General features: G+C 37.9%; 1 protein-coding gene and 1 long non-coding RNA gene across 5 annotated transcripts in view; one reads left to right on the top strand and one right to left on the bottom strand.

The window, feature by feature from the left end:
* Nucleotides 1-17,009, bottom strand: part of LOC125270084 (trichohyalin) — a 55,346-nt gene that overhangs the window by 19,062 nt on the left and 19,275 nt on the right. For all 4 annotated transcript variants that reach the window (XM_048193300.1, XM_048193298.1, XM_048193297.1 and 1 more), the window contains exons 11-13: nucleotides 11,084-11,245; nucleotides 4,592-4,723; nucleotides 4,153-4,230 (exon numbers count right to left, since the gene is read on the bottom strand). In XM_048193300.1, the coding sequence (XP_048049257.1) occupies nucleotides 4,153-4,230; nucleotides 4,592-4,723; nucleotides 11,084-11,245 (372 nt within the window). The remainder of the gene's footprint in view (nucleotides 1-4,152; nucleotides 4,231-4,591; nucleotides 4,724-11,083; nucleotides 11,246-17,009) is intronic.
* LOC125270085 overlaps nucleotides 13,403-17,009 on the top strand; it is a 22,038-nt gene continuing 18,431 nt past the window's right edge. Inside the window, exon 1 of the long non-coding RNA XR_007185247.1 lies at nucleotides 13,403-13,459. This is a non-coding gene — a long non-coding RNA (uncharacterized LOC125270085). The remainder of the gene's footprint in view (nucleotides 13,460-17,009) is intronic.

A 17,009-nucleotide genomic window follows, 5' to 3' on the forward strand; every position in this document is an offset into this window, starting at 1 on the left:
TATTATTACTAGCAGTTAAAGTCACCATGAAATCAAAATTGACTTACGACTTGACAATTCTTATTTTTTTATGGAATATTATTATAATTGACTTATTCATGCACATCATTATTTTATATATTTTTAATGAATGACCCTCTTGCTGTGACATCTCTTCTCTTTTGACATATTTCTGGATCAAACTGTCACTCACATGACATCACAGCAATAGCAAATCCTAAATTTTTTCTTTTGGGAGAAGCTGTTTCACTCAGATCTATATATCACAGTAGGGAAGAAAAGACTATTTCATACCAACTTTAAACTGGCCACACTTATCCAGTGTTAAATGTGAGATTGTCTACTAAAATGTTTGGATTAAAGGCACAATATGTAATTTTCGCCGCTAGAGGTCGCTTATTCAAAACAAAGGCGTAGCTTTATGATGTGTGAATGAGCGTGGAATCATGGGAGTTGTTGTCTTCACCTGCACAGCTGATTGAAAGCAATGCGACGGGACTCAGGCAGAAATCATGTTCATGGATGAGCTAATGTATTAAAGTTTTATTACTGTGGTATGAAGCAGGGCATTTTACATGGGACATTTTACGTTGCTGTTTTTATTACATATATGCCACAGCCGGCTGCTACCGCTCCTTTCTTTTGTTGTTTATATAATTAAAGTTATGTTGAATGTTTGATCACTTAATTTCACATTATTTTTTCTCATTCTAATGAAATAGGCATGAGTGCTGAATTAATACTCATACAGGTAACTTTATTTGACTTATAAACTGTGTGGGGTAACAGTGCTGTATTACTTGGTCGAAACAATCATACTAAAAATACATTTGAGTGTGTTGAAAGTTATGTTAGCTCTGTGCATTCACTCAACGGCCGGTATGAGTCACTTGCTGCACATTGCAGTAAAGCTAGATCAGTATTAGAATATCATATTAACAATGGCTGGGTGACTTGTGTTGCTTGGCATGCAATTAGTTTTAAAAATATATTGGAGAAAAGCCACTTGACAAAATAGCATTGTCTCATGGTACAAACATGTTACTCACGGTAAAGAAAACCAGATATTTTTTCACAAAAGACCTGGGGCTTCATGTATTAAACTTTATGTAGATTTCATCCTAAAATTGTAATATTATTTTTAATATAAAATAAAAGCATATTTGTAAGAACGTATGTCTGCCAGAACATTTTCTTTTGAAATCCTAGTCAGCAGAAGATTGTGTGTACATGTATCCCCACCCGTCTTCTCCCCATGCAAATATACCATATATAGAGCCTACACCGCCTCGTTTTACTATCTGTAACCACATCTGCATATCATTTCCTTAAGCATGTTCCCATCCATCCATGTACAACCGTTTAACGGTAGCCTGAGATATTTACTGTAAATGCCATTTCTGCCTTTACATTAAATTGCTAAAAACAATTTTGTATCCTTTTAGAAAAAAAAAAAAATATCCAAATATCCATAAAACTACAAATTGTATAAAATAATTTCCAGAGAAGGTTTTCAGTGAAGAATTATTCTCATTGTCATTTTTTAAATATTTTGCAGCAAATAAAGTATAAAATAAAACAAATAAAGTATGCCTATAAAGTAAAGATAAGGATGTTTAGACATTTTTTTTTATTTATATATAGAGGGTTTCTAATGAGAGTCTAATTGTTTATTTCATTACACTGATCATGTACGCATGGTATAGAGTGTGTGAATGGTAAGCACATATTTACACTAAGTTTACCTACACACACACACACACACACACATATACACATATACACATATACACACATATATATATATATATATATATAGAGAGAGAGAGAGAGAGAGAGAGAGAGAGAGAGACTCCTGGTGTTTTTAGAATCCATAATAATTTGCTCAAGATGGCAAAATGTCCATTAGAGGGCGGTGATATATACCACATACACTGTATAGTAACCAGTATTTTTTAACTGTTATATTATTGCAGTAAATTTTGTGCAATGCTGGTAATTGTGCTGATTGTCTAGACGCTTCTTCTTCTAATCTAGAAGGACTACAATTTTTTCGCTATATCAATAGAATGTTATTTGTGATATAAGGCTTTAGGTTAAAATAAAAAGGAAAGGAAATTTCCACTTAATTAATAAGCTTCACCAAGCAGGGGAATATTGCTGCCTCCTGTTTTCACATTTCTTCCTTCTCTTCTGGTCCATCTGTAATGAACGCCACCCGTCCCAGCATTCTAGACACCCCAGAATGCTATGTGGCATCTCTGAACACTCCTATTTTCAGCAACCAACTTGTTAGCACATTGTCAGTGTCCAGACAGACAAGCATAAAACAGCCCAGAATAAGCACAAGGACACGTATTGGCATTTGGTTTTAGGTTAACGTAAAGAGCTGTCTGCAGCACTAATGTTAATGGATGAATAACCTGCTGTAACACGCGTCTGGCTGTTTTGTAGCATTGAATTAAATAAATCAGTAGGGGATTTACTAGAATTTGCTATAAAAATGAAGGTGGGATACGGGTAAGGTTAGGGACAGGTTTGGTGGTATGGGTAGGTTTAAGGGAGGGTTAAAAGGTAAAAGAAGGGTCAACAGAGTAGTTATAGGGTTAATTACAGATGTAATTACATGCAGGCAATTATAATTATATACATAAGTACGATCTAAAAACATGCATGTACACAATAAGTGCATTGCATCAAGTGATTAATTTAAATGTTAATAGTAGTTAAGGACACCTAATATAAAGTCGGACCAAAATAAAAACTAACAACAAAATAGTACTCTCACAGTACCATAGTACAATGAAGGTATCAGATAGTTATGCTATGGTATTTTGATATATATCACGGTATGGCGATGTAGCCCTCGGGATGATAGCCATTTGCTCAAAGAGTCTTTATTTAGAAAGTGTCTGTTTCAGAAGGGGCCTGGATAGAGGAAAGGGGCGAATGAAGAGAGCGCTTACATGGCGAGCCGATGGAGGAGGGGGTTCGGTGGGTTAAGGCGGGTCGGTGGGGGTTGAGTTTCTGACCAGTGACAGGATAAAGGAAACAGAGCAGCTCCAGAGGTCGGCTTGAGAAAACACAGCCTCTGTCAGTCACACAGACTCCTGGGCCGGGATTAGGCCTCAGCCTGGGGGGGGATCGGGTTTCTCTGTCCGGGATACCTCACTGCTGAAAACCACTACCAGATGTGGAGCAGCCAGCATGAGAGCGGGAGGGGGCAGCGTGTGCTTTATATGCATGTTTGTGTGTTTGTATTTCACTGTACTGTACTATTTTTACTCATATTTTGCTCATTAGAGCCCATATGAGATGAGTTTGAGGATGGGATGAATTTCTAAAAAGGTTGGTTATGTAAAAATGCAAATTTGCTAAAAGGTTCTTAAGTGAATCCATACCATCTACTGCTTTACATCAGACAATGAGCCCAACAGATGGAAAAAAGAAGCCAAATAATAGAATTTTACAATTAATGTTATTCTAAAAATAAAAATAACAGTAATATTATTATTACTACCATTTAAATGTTTGTGGTCACTGGTCAGTACAATTTTTTGCTAAAATACTTTAATTCAACAACACATTTTATCTAAAGTGACAATAAAGACATTTATAATGATTTCTATTTCAAATACATGCTGTTCTTTTAAATTTGTCAGAATTCATATTGTTTAATAAATCTTTTTCTATTCATAAAAGAATCCTGAATAACTTTTTTTTCACGGTTTATACAAAAATATCAAGCAGCACATCTATTTTAAACTTTGATTATAATAAGAAATGTTTCTTGAGCAGCAAGTCATCATATTAGAATGATTTCTGAAGGATCATGTGACACTGAAGACTGCAGTAATGATGCTGAAAATTCAGCTTTGCCATCACATGAATAAATTACATTTTAAAATATAATTAAAATAGAAAAAGTTATTCTAAATTGTGTATGTTTTTCATTTTTTTACTTTATTTTTTGAACAAATAAATGCTGCATCGGTGTTCATAAGATAATTCTTTCCAAAAGGTTTAAAAAATCCAACCGCCCCCAAACCTGTGAATGGTAGTGTAATTGTATGTTTTATATTAACCATGTTGATAATAAATCCACACACTCCAGATTAAATTCTTCCTGTGCTTTGGATTGGAAACTCTAACCTTCATCTGTGGTGTGGTCCTGTATGAGGATCGTCCAAGGCTGTTTCAAATCTTCCTCAGAGGTCACAACCTTAAGAACTGAAAAAAAAAAGGGGTACATTCTTCATGTTCATCATCTCTGTCTGTTACGGACCTCCTCTGCTCTCTATTTTTGTTTTGTCTGCATGTGTTTCCTCTTCAGAGTACATTTATTTGACCTGAACTCTTACCCAGCACCTACTCTGTCCTTGTAATACACTAACAAAAACTCCCCTGACAACAAGATACATTTACAACATAATAACTCTAATAACACACGTCGTTGAGAATAACATCTTGTGAACATTTTAATGATTTTTTTTTCTTTAAGAGCCCTGCGAGCAAAAGTCAGTATAGACATTACAGTGTTCTGTGTTTATTTGGCTGAGCACAATATAAAACCAAGTTAAGCCTCGATTACCGTGACCTTGTGTGACATCACCCTTTATTGGGTGGTCCTCTGTGTCAACTGCGGGATCCCAGAGAGACAAGCGTATGATTTCACCATCAGGACCCATTATTAAGGTGCCCAATGCTTTGCCTCCCTGCCATTCTGAAAACACACAGATTCAAACAGTGAGACTTGACAAACCTAAAAAAGGTCAAAGTTGACATTGCTCTAGCATAAATGAGTACACCCCCTCTGAACAAATACAAAAGATGTATTTTCTTTATGATCACTAATACAATTCATGGAAAGATGGCAAAACTAAAATGTATTAAACATATACATAATAAAAACTGAGAAATATATGTCATTAATAGCCATGAAATTAAGGATTGCAGAAATGAGTACTCCCTAGATTTAATTCAACAAATAATTTTGAATATACTACTCTGACCCTTCTTGGCATGGAGTGTACAAGCTCATGACAAGTTGTCACATCTGTCCAGTTTAACTCCTGGATGATGAGCTCCTTAAATGCCCTGATCTTTAATGGGGAGTGTTGCTCAACTCATCTCTACAGAATCCCCTACAGGCGTTTCCTCATTGTCATGTTGAAAAAATGCCCAACAATGCAGGGAATGAGGAAAGGGTAACATCTTCTGTTTCAAGTTTGTGTATGAAATTACACAGTGGTGTGGGAATTCATGACAGCATTGATAAAGCACAACTCCCTCACACCTTCAGCACTCATACATCCCTATATAAGAGCTTTACTACCACTGAACTTTACTGTGGGAACCAGGTACTTCTCACTGTACTCCTCCTCTAGCAACACCATAACATTTTGGATGCTGTTAGATCCAAAATTATTGATTTGGTCAATAAGGAGATAGGGAGACCGGAGTATTGATTCCCAGAATCTATATTTTGTAAATTTGAGCTTTGGAAATGGCTAACTGACTTTATTGTGCTTTGGCTACAGTAGGCAGTTCCAGTGAGAACAACAACCATGCATGTCATTTCTGCAGGCTGCATCTTACTCTGTGAGATAAACAGTCACTCTTTTCATAGCATTTGCTGGCTCTGAGACACTCCCTTGGTATTTCTCCTTTGTCTAGCTAAAAAATCCCTCATCACTAAATGAAAGCTTAAAATGAAAGCCTGATTATTTCAGGGGCCTTGTCACAAGTCCATTGTTTTTGAATTTCTGTGTTACTTTTGATATATTTTCACACTTAAAGACAGGGTAGGTAAGAAATTTTGTTCCAAATTTGTTTAAACTTTCTATATATATACATGCATAATTAAAATGTAAGAACTCTGATAAAAAGAGTATAAAAATCGAGTGACTCTAGACCGTTTAATCTGTATTAAACACAGCTCATTATTTCCATCCGGGACGAAACATAGGATTGGCTTAGGCGGCTGTCACTCTCTCGCAACCATGGCAACCACCCTTTTCCACACATGACCTGCCCACTTGCGCGCGCACGTTTGATTTGGGGAATCCAAGAGGCATGGATCCTAGGAATACCAAAACAATGGCAGAGAAACAGCAAGCTAAATTCACAGTATCGGCCTAGCAGTTAGTGAAGGCAAACCAGGCAAAAAAAGGAAGACAGTAACAGTACAAGAAAAGGCAATGAACAAAAAGTCTTTGGATAAACAAAGAAATAAAACGCGAGTTAATATCGGCGTGGCTTTCCAGCGATGGCGAGAACTGAGGGAACTCAAGGGGCTGAAAAGTGACTCCTTGATGGCTTTATTTCTGCTGGACAGGTAAATCTTTCTTTTTGATTTTGATCATACATATTTTTTGTTTATTTTTTCATGAAGCATGTGTCTTAGCACACGTAGCTGCGTAATATAGCTAACATAACATTACTTAGCGAGCCGTAGTAGAGACAAAATAATGATAGCTATAGTGTTGAATTGTGCTAATTTTACCTCTGTTAACTCTTTTACCATGTTCACCTGTAAGTTTACCTGCACGTTTTTTTTTCGCCTTTGTTTTGTTTTTAATTCTCTACCTATGTTTACTGATGTCTTTATCTTGTATCTGTGTGTGTCGTACACACTTTGTTGTATGTGTGTGTTATTATTTTGTGTCTGCAATGCAGTTGTGAGTTGATATTTGAGTGTATGTTACTCTGTTGATCTGTAGAACAACGTATATGTTATGAATCTTACACGAAATTCATCTTCATCACAGTGTAAATGATGGTAATGGAAAAACGTGTATCATGCAACCTGTTTTTAGCTTTGCCTTATAGATAGCTCGTTAGCGAATCAAAAAATATATATTTTAAACTTTACCAATATCAATATGCTAGCTTGATAGTGAGTACTAAAATACATCTTGTTTGTTTATCTTCATAATTATAAAGTTATTTTTATTACATGTGATTCTGACATGATGTCACTACATGCCGTGCTCCTTCCTCTCCGCTCGTCTCAGGTAAATAATGCGTCTTCCAGCTCAGTGGTCGGAGTCACACGTTCATGCGTTTTGGGGGCGTGGCTTTGGAAGGAGCCCAGAAGGGAGGGGGTGGAGTGAATGGAAATAATGAGCTGTCTTTAAAACAGTCGTGAGAGGTCTACAGACACTCGATTTTTATACTTTCTTTTTCAGGTACTTACATTTTAATTATGATTAATATAAATAAAGTTTAAACAAATTTTGAAAAAAAGTTTTTTATACTTTTTTTGCTACCCTGCCTTTAAAACAATGATTTGGTAATCCTCTTGTAGCATGTCTTCTTTTGTGCTAAGAAATAAGTCTCTGAAGTTTTCTCCCAAGGGTTCCATTGTTGTCAGCATTAAGTCTGAGAATGATTCAGTGGGCTATATAACACTTTTAACTGTCAAGAAATTACTTCTCTTTAAATGTTTTGGTTCAACATACTTACCTGTTGATCAAACAATGCCTTTAACTTAGACCAGAACATTTTTATTACATTTTATTTAGTAACTTTTAGGAGGGTGTACTCATTTTTGCTACACAACATTTTATCAACTTGATAAGAAAATCTTATTTTCCTGAATAATTCTGGCATGCTTCTTTGGTAATTGATTAAGCAGTCTTCTGGGAACATTATATCTCTAAAAGGGGTCATATAATGCCATTTTTGTACAATGATGTTTAATTAATGAAAGTTTAATGAAAAGTTTGTAATATACTTTAATTAAAAATTCTCATTAGTCTTGTAAGAAAACACTAATTTTACCTGGTCAAAAACAGCTCTGTTTTCAGCAAGCCATTTCAATGCATGTGTCTTTAAAGTACACATAAAATCAAAATTGACCTTATTTATTTTGTTAGCTCAAATTGCTAGTTTTGTGGTGAACAATTCATCCGTGCAAGTCAATCCATACAAAAAATTGTTTGGCTTCGTAATATTTAATCAAAATCTGAAAATGCTCCTCCCCTCTGCAACGGTGCCCCTTCTCTGATGACGTCAGTTTGACGGCTTGGGCTGAAAACGCTTAAACCACTCCCCTCCAACCGTTAGTCTGCTATGAGCGAGAGATGGAGAGGAGGAGCGCTAAAGTAAAACAATGTCCTCTATTCAATATTCTGTTTTACTTGGAAATACGGCACAACACTGGAGAAAAGTCGTTTGCAACTTCCAGTTCACGCGGACTTTAAAATATGCCAGTGCTATTGTTTTGTCTCAAGATGCACACCAGTAATGTTTCTTTTTAGGGTACATTTATAAAAGCTACTTAAATGTCTTAATTGAACTAAGGCCTAATCCTGGTTTAGTCTAAGCCCTGTCTGTGAAACCGGGCCTAGAAGTGTGAAATTCACAATACAACGTTTTTTCTAATGTTTAAAGTAAACTTTGAACTTTAGAATTGAACTATTCATCTTCAATGGGAAATGTTGTAGTTTTTGTGGGGAATACAGAGGAAACAGACACCGGGACAGCATCATTTCACAAACAGAATCACAAAAATATTAAGCAGAACAACAGTGATGATAATAATATGAAATATTTTTCAACATTGATAATATATTTTTTTTTTCCAGCAAATTAGCAAATCAGCATATTCAAATGATTTCTGATGAATCAGGTGACACTGAATGACTGATGCTGAAAATTCAGCTTTGTCATTTTAATATAATATTAACATTTATTTAATATTATTGTATATTGTAATATATTAACATTAAAATATATTTAATATATGTATAATATATAATATATATATAAAAATAGAGAAAAAAATGTATTTTAAAGCTCACGTTGTTCAGAGTTCTGACTGCTGTGACATCATAGTGGAGATTCCGTTCTGGAGCACTAAACTGCAGCTCTGACTCTGGTCTGCTGTTGGTGTGTTAGGAGTGAACTGATCGAAAGACTTACGAGACTTTTGCAGATATATCGACAAATATTGAATTCGATTGCAGCATTCAGTGTCCATTAATGGCGCTGTTTAGCAGTGTTTTTATTCGACTGTTTGAGCGTTTTGCTCACTTCTTGCGCAGAAGGGAGACACAGCCGTGTGCAGCGCAAGAATTAGCGGCGGTAGAGAAACTTCCAGAGGAGTGTGAGGCCTTCGACTTCACTGCCAATGACAGGAAGTGCAGGAAGAGACGCTGCAAGGTACCTAAGAAGTGCCAGCTTGGAGAGAAAGAGGAGGAAAGAGAGGTGAAGATCGAGGGAAAGATCAGTCATAAAGATGAGACTGAAGAGGAGAGAGAGCCACTCAGACTTGAAAAGATAAAGATAAAGAAGAATGGACGTGTGCATCAGAAAAAAAGAGAGATGCACAGTCTGGAAAAGTTGATGGAGGGAGGAAGTGAGCTTAGGGAAGCTGGAGAAAAGAAAAAGAAGAAGAGAAAACTGAAGCAATGGAAGGCCACAGAGCCAACGCCTCTTCTTGTGGAGGTCAAACCTCTGCACGCTCCGGTCAGATCTTCCTTCTTGAAGCCAATAGAGGAAGAGGTACCAATGCCTCCAAGTGTCTCCGAACACCTCGCTCTACCAGCTGATCGCTTCCAACCCCTGCCGCCGGTGACAAAACCACCTGAGAGTCCTCAGAAACCGGCTCCAGCACCTCAAGTGGATCCTCCCAAACTATCGGTGGTTCCTCCATGTCCTGATGAAGTCGTTGCTCTGCAACGTCCTCCCAGCCGGAAGCCTCAGCTCTTTACTTCTTCCCTGTTTGAGCCGCCTCCAGAACTCATGCTGATTGATATAGAGGATGAGGAGAGCGAGTATGTGACCTTCCCGGCCAGTGACTTTCTCAAGTCTGAACGCCCCCAAACGCTGGAGGCTGAAATGAAACCGAGAAAGATGTTTGCTTGGTTGGAGAAGGACAGCGAGGTGCAGGAGGAAGCATGGGAGTGCGAAGTGGTGGATGTCCAGGGATTTGAGGAAGAGGACTCCAGTGAAATGGGAGACTCCAGTGCCATACAAGGCCATGCCTGTGAGAAAACAGAGCTTGATGAGCTCTCAATGAAGCTCTTCTGTGTAACCTCTCCTGACGGTCCCAAGAATGAGACCCAGCACACTGTGAACATCCAGGAAAAGTGCAAAAGAAAAGTGCCTCTTTTTCTGTTCACCTGGGCAGAGGAGAAGGCCAAGAACAAGGAGGAGAAGAAAATGATCAAGGAGAAGGAGCGACGAGAAAAAGAGTTGCTGCTTGACCGCTACATGAACGATCCGAAACTGAAGCACTTGTGGATCAACAAGCACAACCACAACTACTGCTTCTCCTAATGCGGATCATTGTCCCTCCTCACCTTTATCCTGTGTAAATAAAATCCTCTTTACCTCTAACCTGTGTTTGTCTCACACATGTAATATGAAGTGAATCAATTTGAACTAATTTGAATAACTGTTTAACCAGTGTTGGGTTAACGCATTACAAGTAACTTGAGTTACCTAATCAGATTACTTTTTTCAAGTAACTAATAAAGTAACGCATTACTTTTAAATTTACAACAGCATATCTGAGTTACTTTTTCAAATAAATAACGCAAGTTACTTTGTTTTCCCATGTATTGACTGACAGCTCTCCCAAAGTTTAGATAAATCGAGATTAAGTGCAGAGACATTGTGTGTAGACATGACGGTTATTGTAGTTCTAGACTAAGTTCTAGTGAGCATTTACTCATCTCTCTTGCACAAAAGCAGAAAATGTATAAAATTCCACAAAATGTATAAAAACTGTGAAATGCAATCTCAGAAAATTGCATAAACCTGCAATAATTAAATATATTAAATTAAACAAATATATTTTATGTATTTAATCTCACTTTATAAAGAACCCTAACATGTCTTCTATGTAATTGAATAATTGCTAACTTTCAGAAGTTTCAGAGGGGGTGTACTCATTTATGCTGCGCACTGTGTATATATATATATACATACATATATATATATACACAGTGCGCAGCATAAATGAGTTGATATTATACATTTAATAAAAAATATATACGTTATAAAGTTTATCCTGCGTTTTTGTTACTTGTTTTGAATTGTCTTTAATAGACTTTATAAAGCATCCAGCTACCTCTTAGCTCCGGAGGAAGACAGCCTCTAGTGTTTCCTGTCTGTTCTTCTGTTGTGTCTGCAGGGTCATGTAGGTTCTGTCTGTACACAGCCATGGAGCTCTGTTTACCTGGACCCCTCCGACCCACCAGGGGGGGCAATGGACCAAGGGGGGGATGTTGATCTGAGGGAATTAAAGGACAAGAATTCACTTCAGACTGAACAAGAAATGACCGCAGAAATGCTCAAGCCCATCCTACAGCAGTGCAGCATTCTCATCGAGGCTTGTTTTGCCTGGGTCCCATAGCACTAATGGACAACTGAACCTTAGCCTCTATGTTGTTATTTACTGTATCAGCCCCTGAGATCTCCCACCAGCCCTGTCCTCACTCCCCACTGCTTTGCTTGTCTAAAGACTTCATTTAGCTGCAGCCAAGTGCTAGCTGAGCCACACATGAAGAGGTGCGTGGCCCTCAGAGGGGGGCTGTGCTCTACCAGCATGGCCTCACTGTATGAGCCTCTGCAGCCCTGGAGCTTACAGCTTATTTAAGCTCCATATGAGGATAGTATGTGTGAACTAATGAGAAGAGGAAAGGCAGTCAGCAGCATGAAAAATGAGATGGTAAAAATGAGAAAGAGCTATTATAAATTGGCAAGACTTTAAATTAAGGTCTAACTCATTAATATTATTTAATGCATTAGGTTTTTTAATCAATATTAAAGGTGCCCTCGAATGAAAAATTGAATTTATCTTGGCATTGTTAAATAACAAGAGTTCAGTACATGGAAATGACATACAGTGAGTCTCAAACTCCATTGTTTCCTCCTTTTTATATAAATCTCATTTGTTTAAAAGACCTCCGAAGAACAGGCGAATCTCAACATAACACTGACTGTTACGTAACAGTCGGGGTGTACACCCCCAATATTTGCATATGCCAGCCCACGTTTCCACATTATAAAAGGCATTAGACAAGGGCAGCCAGTATTAAAGGTACAATATGTAAAATTTTTGCAGTAAAATATCCAAAAACCACTAGGCTAGTGTTATATATTTTGTCCAGCTGATTACAAACAATATCTCTAATGTTTTCAACTACTTGTAAATCATGAGAAAATTCCCATTCTAAACATAGACAGTAAAAGAAATGGACACGGACCCCATTGGAACTCAATTGAGACAAGTGAAGCCCATTTTTAGCGATTTTTAGCACTTCCGTTTCTGACGCGCAGACTCAAACTAAGTTGATGACGTCTGCAACCTGTCTGACGTGTAAATCTTCTAGTAGCTGTGCGTGAAAACTGCCATCGTTAATCTTGCAGAGACGGCGAGCTTACGGGGAGTTCTTTGCGTGAGTAAGCAGGAGTAAGTTTCTGATTAATTATTTTGTATAATATTTTAAAATGTAACGCCAGTACGCCACTCTCTTGACATCTCCCCGATTGCCTGCGAGCTTCTCCTCATGTCTGTACGGTAATTTCTCTACTGTGCGACAGAGAGTGAGTGGTTATGACGCAACGTTAGCCTATTTTTACAAAAACTGTATCTACGGGGCCATAATGTAACATAGAAGGTAATGGAGCCCTTTAAATGCGGATCTTTAGAAATAAATAATGGACAAATGGAGTCTTTAAACACCTCAGATGTAAAGTTATTCACTGTCAAAGTGACGCCAAAATGAATGGGAGTCAATGGGGACTAACGCAAGTGAAGTTCTGCTACAAGATGGCGGCACCCGGCCGACTTCAACTTCCGGTCGACTTCCTTGGGCACTGTTCTAAACAGTGACAGGGGCAGTGCAGTCCTTATGACGTCAGTACTTTGTTACCGCCTTTACTGCAGAAACCACATGACAACAGTGCCGTGGACAAATGCGGAAGTATGTCTAGTCCAGCAAACCACTAGAGTTCAAGCAGTTCCTTATTTACTTCTTGCACGTTTTATGGTGGATTGTGCTTATTTATGGAACATAATTACTGTTTACCATCTGCCGCTGGTTCTGTCGACAAGGACAGCTCCCGTAAACTCATGACCGGAAAAGCGGAAGCGGCGCCGGCGACTGTGTCATAATAAAAGTCCCGCTCGTGAGGCGTGTGTTGATCAATCGCTCCAGCTCCTCGTTCAGCTCCCGCAACACACGGTCCTGCTCTGCTTCATACTACAGTAACGTTAATAATCGCATCCACGAACATGAGTTCTTCCAGACTCCAATCCCTATTCTATTGCACCGTCCGTTGAGATGGAGACCACATGTCCCAAGTTTCCGCTCTAAAACTTGGCGTCATCAAACTACGCCTTTGTTTTGAATAGATTTCTAGCGACCTCTAGCGGAAAAAAATATCACATTTACATTGTACCTTTAACGTCTGGATGTGCACAACCAAATCATCAGACTAGGTAAGCAAGCAAGGACAATAGCGAAAAATGGCAGATGGAGCAATAATAACTGACATGATCGATGATAACATGATATTTTTAGTGATATTTGTGAATTGTCTTTCTAAATGTTTCGTTAGCATGTTGCTAATGTACTGTTAAATGTGGTTAAAGTTACCATCGGTTATTACTGTATTCACGGAGACAAGAGAGCCGTCGCTATTTTCATTTTTAAACACTTGCAGTCTGTATAATGCATAAACACAACTTCATTCTTTATAAATCTCTCCAACAGTGTAGCATTAGCCGTTAGCCACGGAGCACTATCAAACTCATTCAAAATCAGAAGTAAACAATATAACAGTATACAATACTCACATAATCCGATGCATGCATGCCGCATGCATGACGAACACTTTGTAAAGATCCATTTTGAGGGTTATATTAGCTGTGTAAACTTTGTTTATGCTGTTCAAGGCAAGCGCGAGCTCTGTGGGCGTGGACCACGGGATTTAAAGGGGCCGCAGCATAAAATCGGCGCGTTTATAATGATGCCCCAAAATAGGCAGTTAAAAAAATTAATAAAAAAAATCTATGGGGTATTTTGATCTGAAACTTCACAGACACATTCAGGGGACACCTTAGACTTATATTACATCTTTTAAAAACATAATCTAGGGCACCTTTAATATTACTTACTACATGTACTAACACACTTTTAAAGTTGTCATGAAATGGAAGTCATGATCGTCTTTTCTTCCATATTTTGGCATATATCCAAGTGAAAAGGTTTCTCGAAAAAGAAAAAATGTAGGGCGGGACTTGATTTTGTCCATCGGGAATTGATTGGATGATTGTGTGATGTTTGCTATTGCTGTGATGTCATGTGAGTGACAGGTTGTCCCGCCCTCTTGCCAGTAAACACATCATCAGAGAATAGAAGAGATGTCGCTGCAGGAGGGAGGGCAAGTTATTTTGATTAAAGATTATGAGGGCACATTCATTAAAAAAAAAAAAATAATAATAATAATAATAAATATAGCTGCAAGCAGCAATTCGGGGGCCAAGCCCCAGAAGGGGCAGTAGCGCAATACGGAGCAGGAAGAGCAAAAACAGCAGAAATTGAATGTACATGCAAAACAGCTGGTTCAGAAGGACAGGTGGAAATGAAATGAAAATCAATAGAAGTTCAGAGAATGAACAGGGAATGAACTAAAAACACTTGTATCTCATTCAAGAGGAATAAAGATTAGTACAATGCTTATTTGGATAAAAAAGGTATCAAAATGACTCATTACACACAATTGTATAAAGGAACCCCACACGGGATTCGAACCCACGACCTCCGAGTCCAGTGTCCATTTCTCATCTCATTGCACACTGTGCAGGTGAATGTTGGCACACCTGCCGAAGTTCATTAGTTCATGTGAAAATGAACTCAAAATGAAGAATTTTTATAAAACTGCACTGAATGTTATATTTAATAACTACTTTAGATCATTCTGCAGCTCATCATGCTGTAGCGCAATACAGAGCAGGAAGAGGAAAAACAGCAGAAAATGAACAAACATGAAACAGCTGGTTCAGAATTACGGGCGAAAATGAACTCAGAATGTACATAAGCTTAGATGAAAATGAACACAGCATGAAACAAAAAGCATTTATTTCTAATCCAAGAGGCAGTAAAGGAATCAAAACACACTATTTCATAAAATCGCTCCACCTGGGATTCGAACCCACTATCTTGGGGTGCAGAGCTCATCAGGTAACTGGCTTTACACATTGAGCTACTTGAGGATGCACATTCAACAATCTGTGGAAGAGAACTTTTAGTGTAAGAAAGAATTTACAAAAAAGCATTACTTAGCATGCTAACCATATTAGCATGCTAAGCTAACTTAATGCTAATGAAGCTCATGGTTAACTTGATAGCTGAAGAGCCACATTAAAGAGAATGACAACTGGTTAGCATGCTAAGCAATTAGCATGCTAAGCTAACTAGCATAAGACAACAAACACAAGCAAGGTCACATTCAGAGATGAATATCTTGGGAATGGTAGCGAATATCAAAAATCCATTCAGTCATTTCTGTGCGGCTCGGTCCAAAGATCACCTGAGCTGATTTTGGACAAAATTGGACAAAAATTGTAGGAGGAGTAGTGAAAAAATGGAATACTGTACTTTTCAAAATGGCCACTACTGTACTGGGTGGAGTCTTAATGTAAGATATTGAATGTGATCAGTATGAAGAGAGGAATCAGTTGTATTGACATTCATTTTTCTGGAACAAAGGGTTCAAAAGTTATAACCTTTACAAAAGTGAATATTTGAACTGGTGGTGGCGCTATAGACTTAGTCCTAGATACTCCAAAGTTGGTCAAATTACTTTTAATTACTATCACTACAAGCATGCCAAATTTGATAATTTTCCTTCTTATGGTTCATTGATTACCATACAGGGGGAAGAAGAATAACTACGAATTTGGACATAAAGGAATTGCATGTGATAGCTTCAGATTAGACCAGTTTTAGGCAGAATGCCTAGAACAGACACAAGTTCTGCATCTTTTCCTGCCACAGTACCTCATGCGGTCTGGGCATGTGTCACACTGAGTTTCGAACCCACGATGCAGAGCATTCGGGATCCGTGGCGTAACACATTGAGCTAATCAGCCATGCAAGTTCATCAGTATGCTAAGCAGAGGTTTCAGTGTGAGAAAGAGTTCACAAAAAAAAAAGCTTCATAGCATGTTAACCATATTAGTATGCAAAGTTATTTAATGCCAACTAAGTTTTGGTTAACCTGTTGACTGAAGACCACATTAGAAAGAATAGCAATAGTTTAGCATGCTAAGCAATTACTGTGCTAAGCTAACTAGTATAAGACAACAAACACAAGCAAGGTCACATTCAGAGATGAATATCTTGGGAATGGTAGCGAATATCAAAAATCCGTTCAGTCATTTCTGTGCGGCTCGGTCCAAAGATCATCTGAGCTGATTTTGGACAAAATTGACCAAAATTTGTGGGAGGAGTAGCGAAAAAACTGTTTTTGATTTAATTCAATATGGCAGACAGGTACATTTAAGGAAAATGACAAATGACACATTGTCGGAATCGGCATAAGCCAGGGAATAAAATGACATAAAGCAGACAAATTTTGGATAATGTTTTCAAAAGTTATAAGCAATTTTGCAAAAATCATTATATCTGTGGAACACTAGGTGGCGCTGTGCTGAAACTTCTCATGTACCTTCAGGACACTCTGATGGTCATATGTACCAAATTTTGTGATGATATGTCAAATTGTTTAAAAGTTATTGCAATTTATGACAAAATTCAAAATGGCGGACACGTGGTTCATCCGATGTTGACGAATTCGATATCCTCGGATTCGGCATGGCACAGGGAATCCATAGACACCAAGATCTTGATTTTCTAATAAAGTGTTCAAAAGTTATTGGCCAAAATAGCCATTTTTCAGATCTCATGACCTGTAGGTGGCGCTGTTCCCAAATTTGGCATGGAACCTCAGATCATGGTCTTGATCAAGTGTACCAATTTTAGTTT

Source organism: Megalobrama amblycephala, linkage group LG6 (genome assembly GCF_018812025.1).
Source record: "Megalobrama amblycephala isolate DHTTF-2021 linkage group LG6, ASM1881202v1, whole genome shotgun sequence".
NCBI classification, from domain to species: Eukaryota; Metazoa; Chordata; class Actinopteri; order Cypriniformes; family Xenocyprididae; genus Megalobrama; species Megalobrama amblycephala.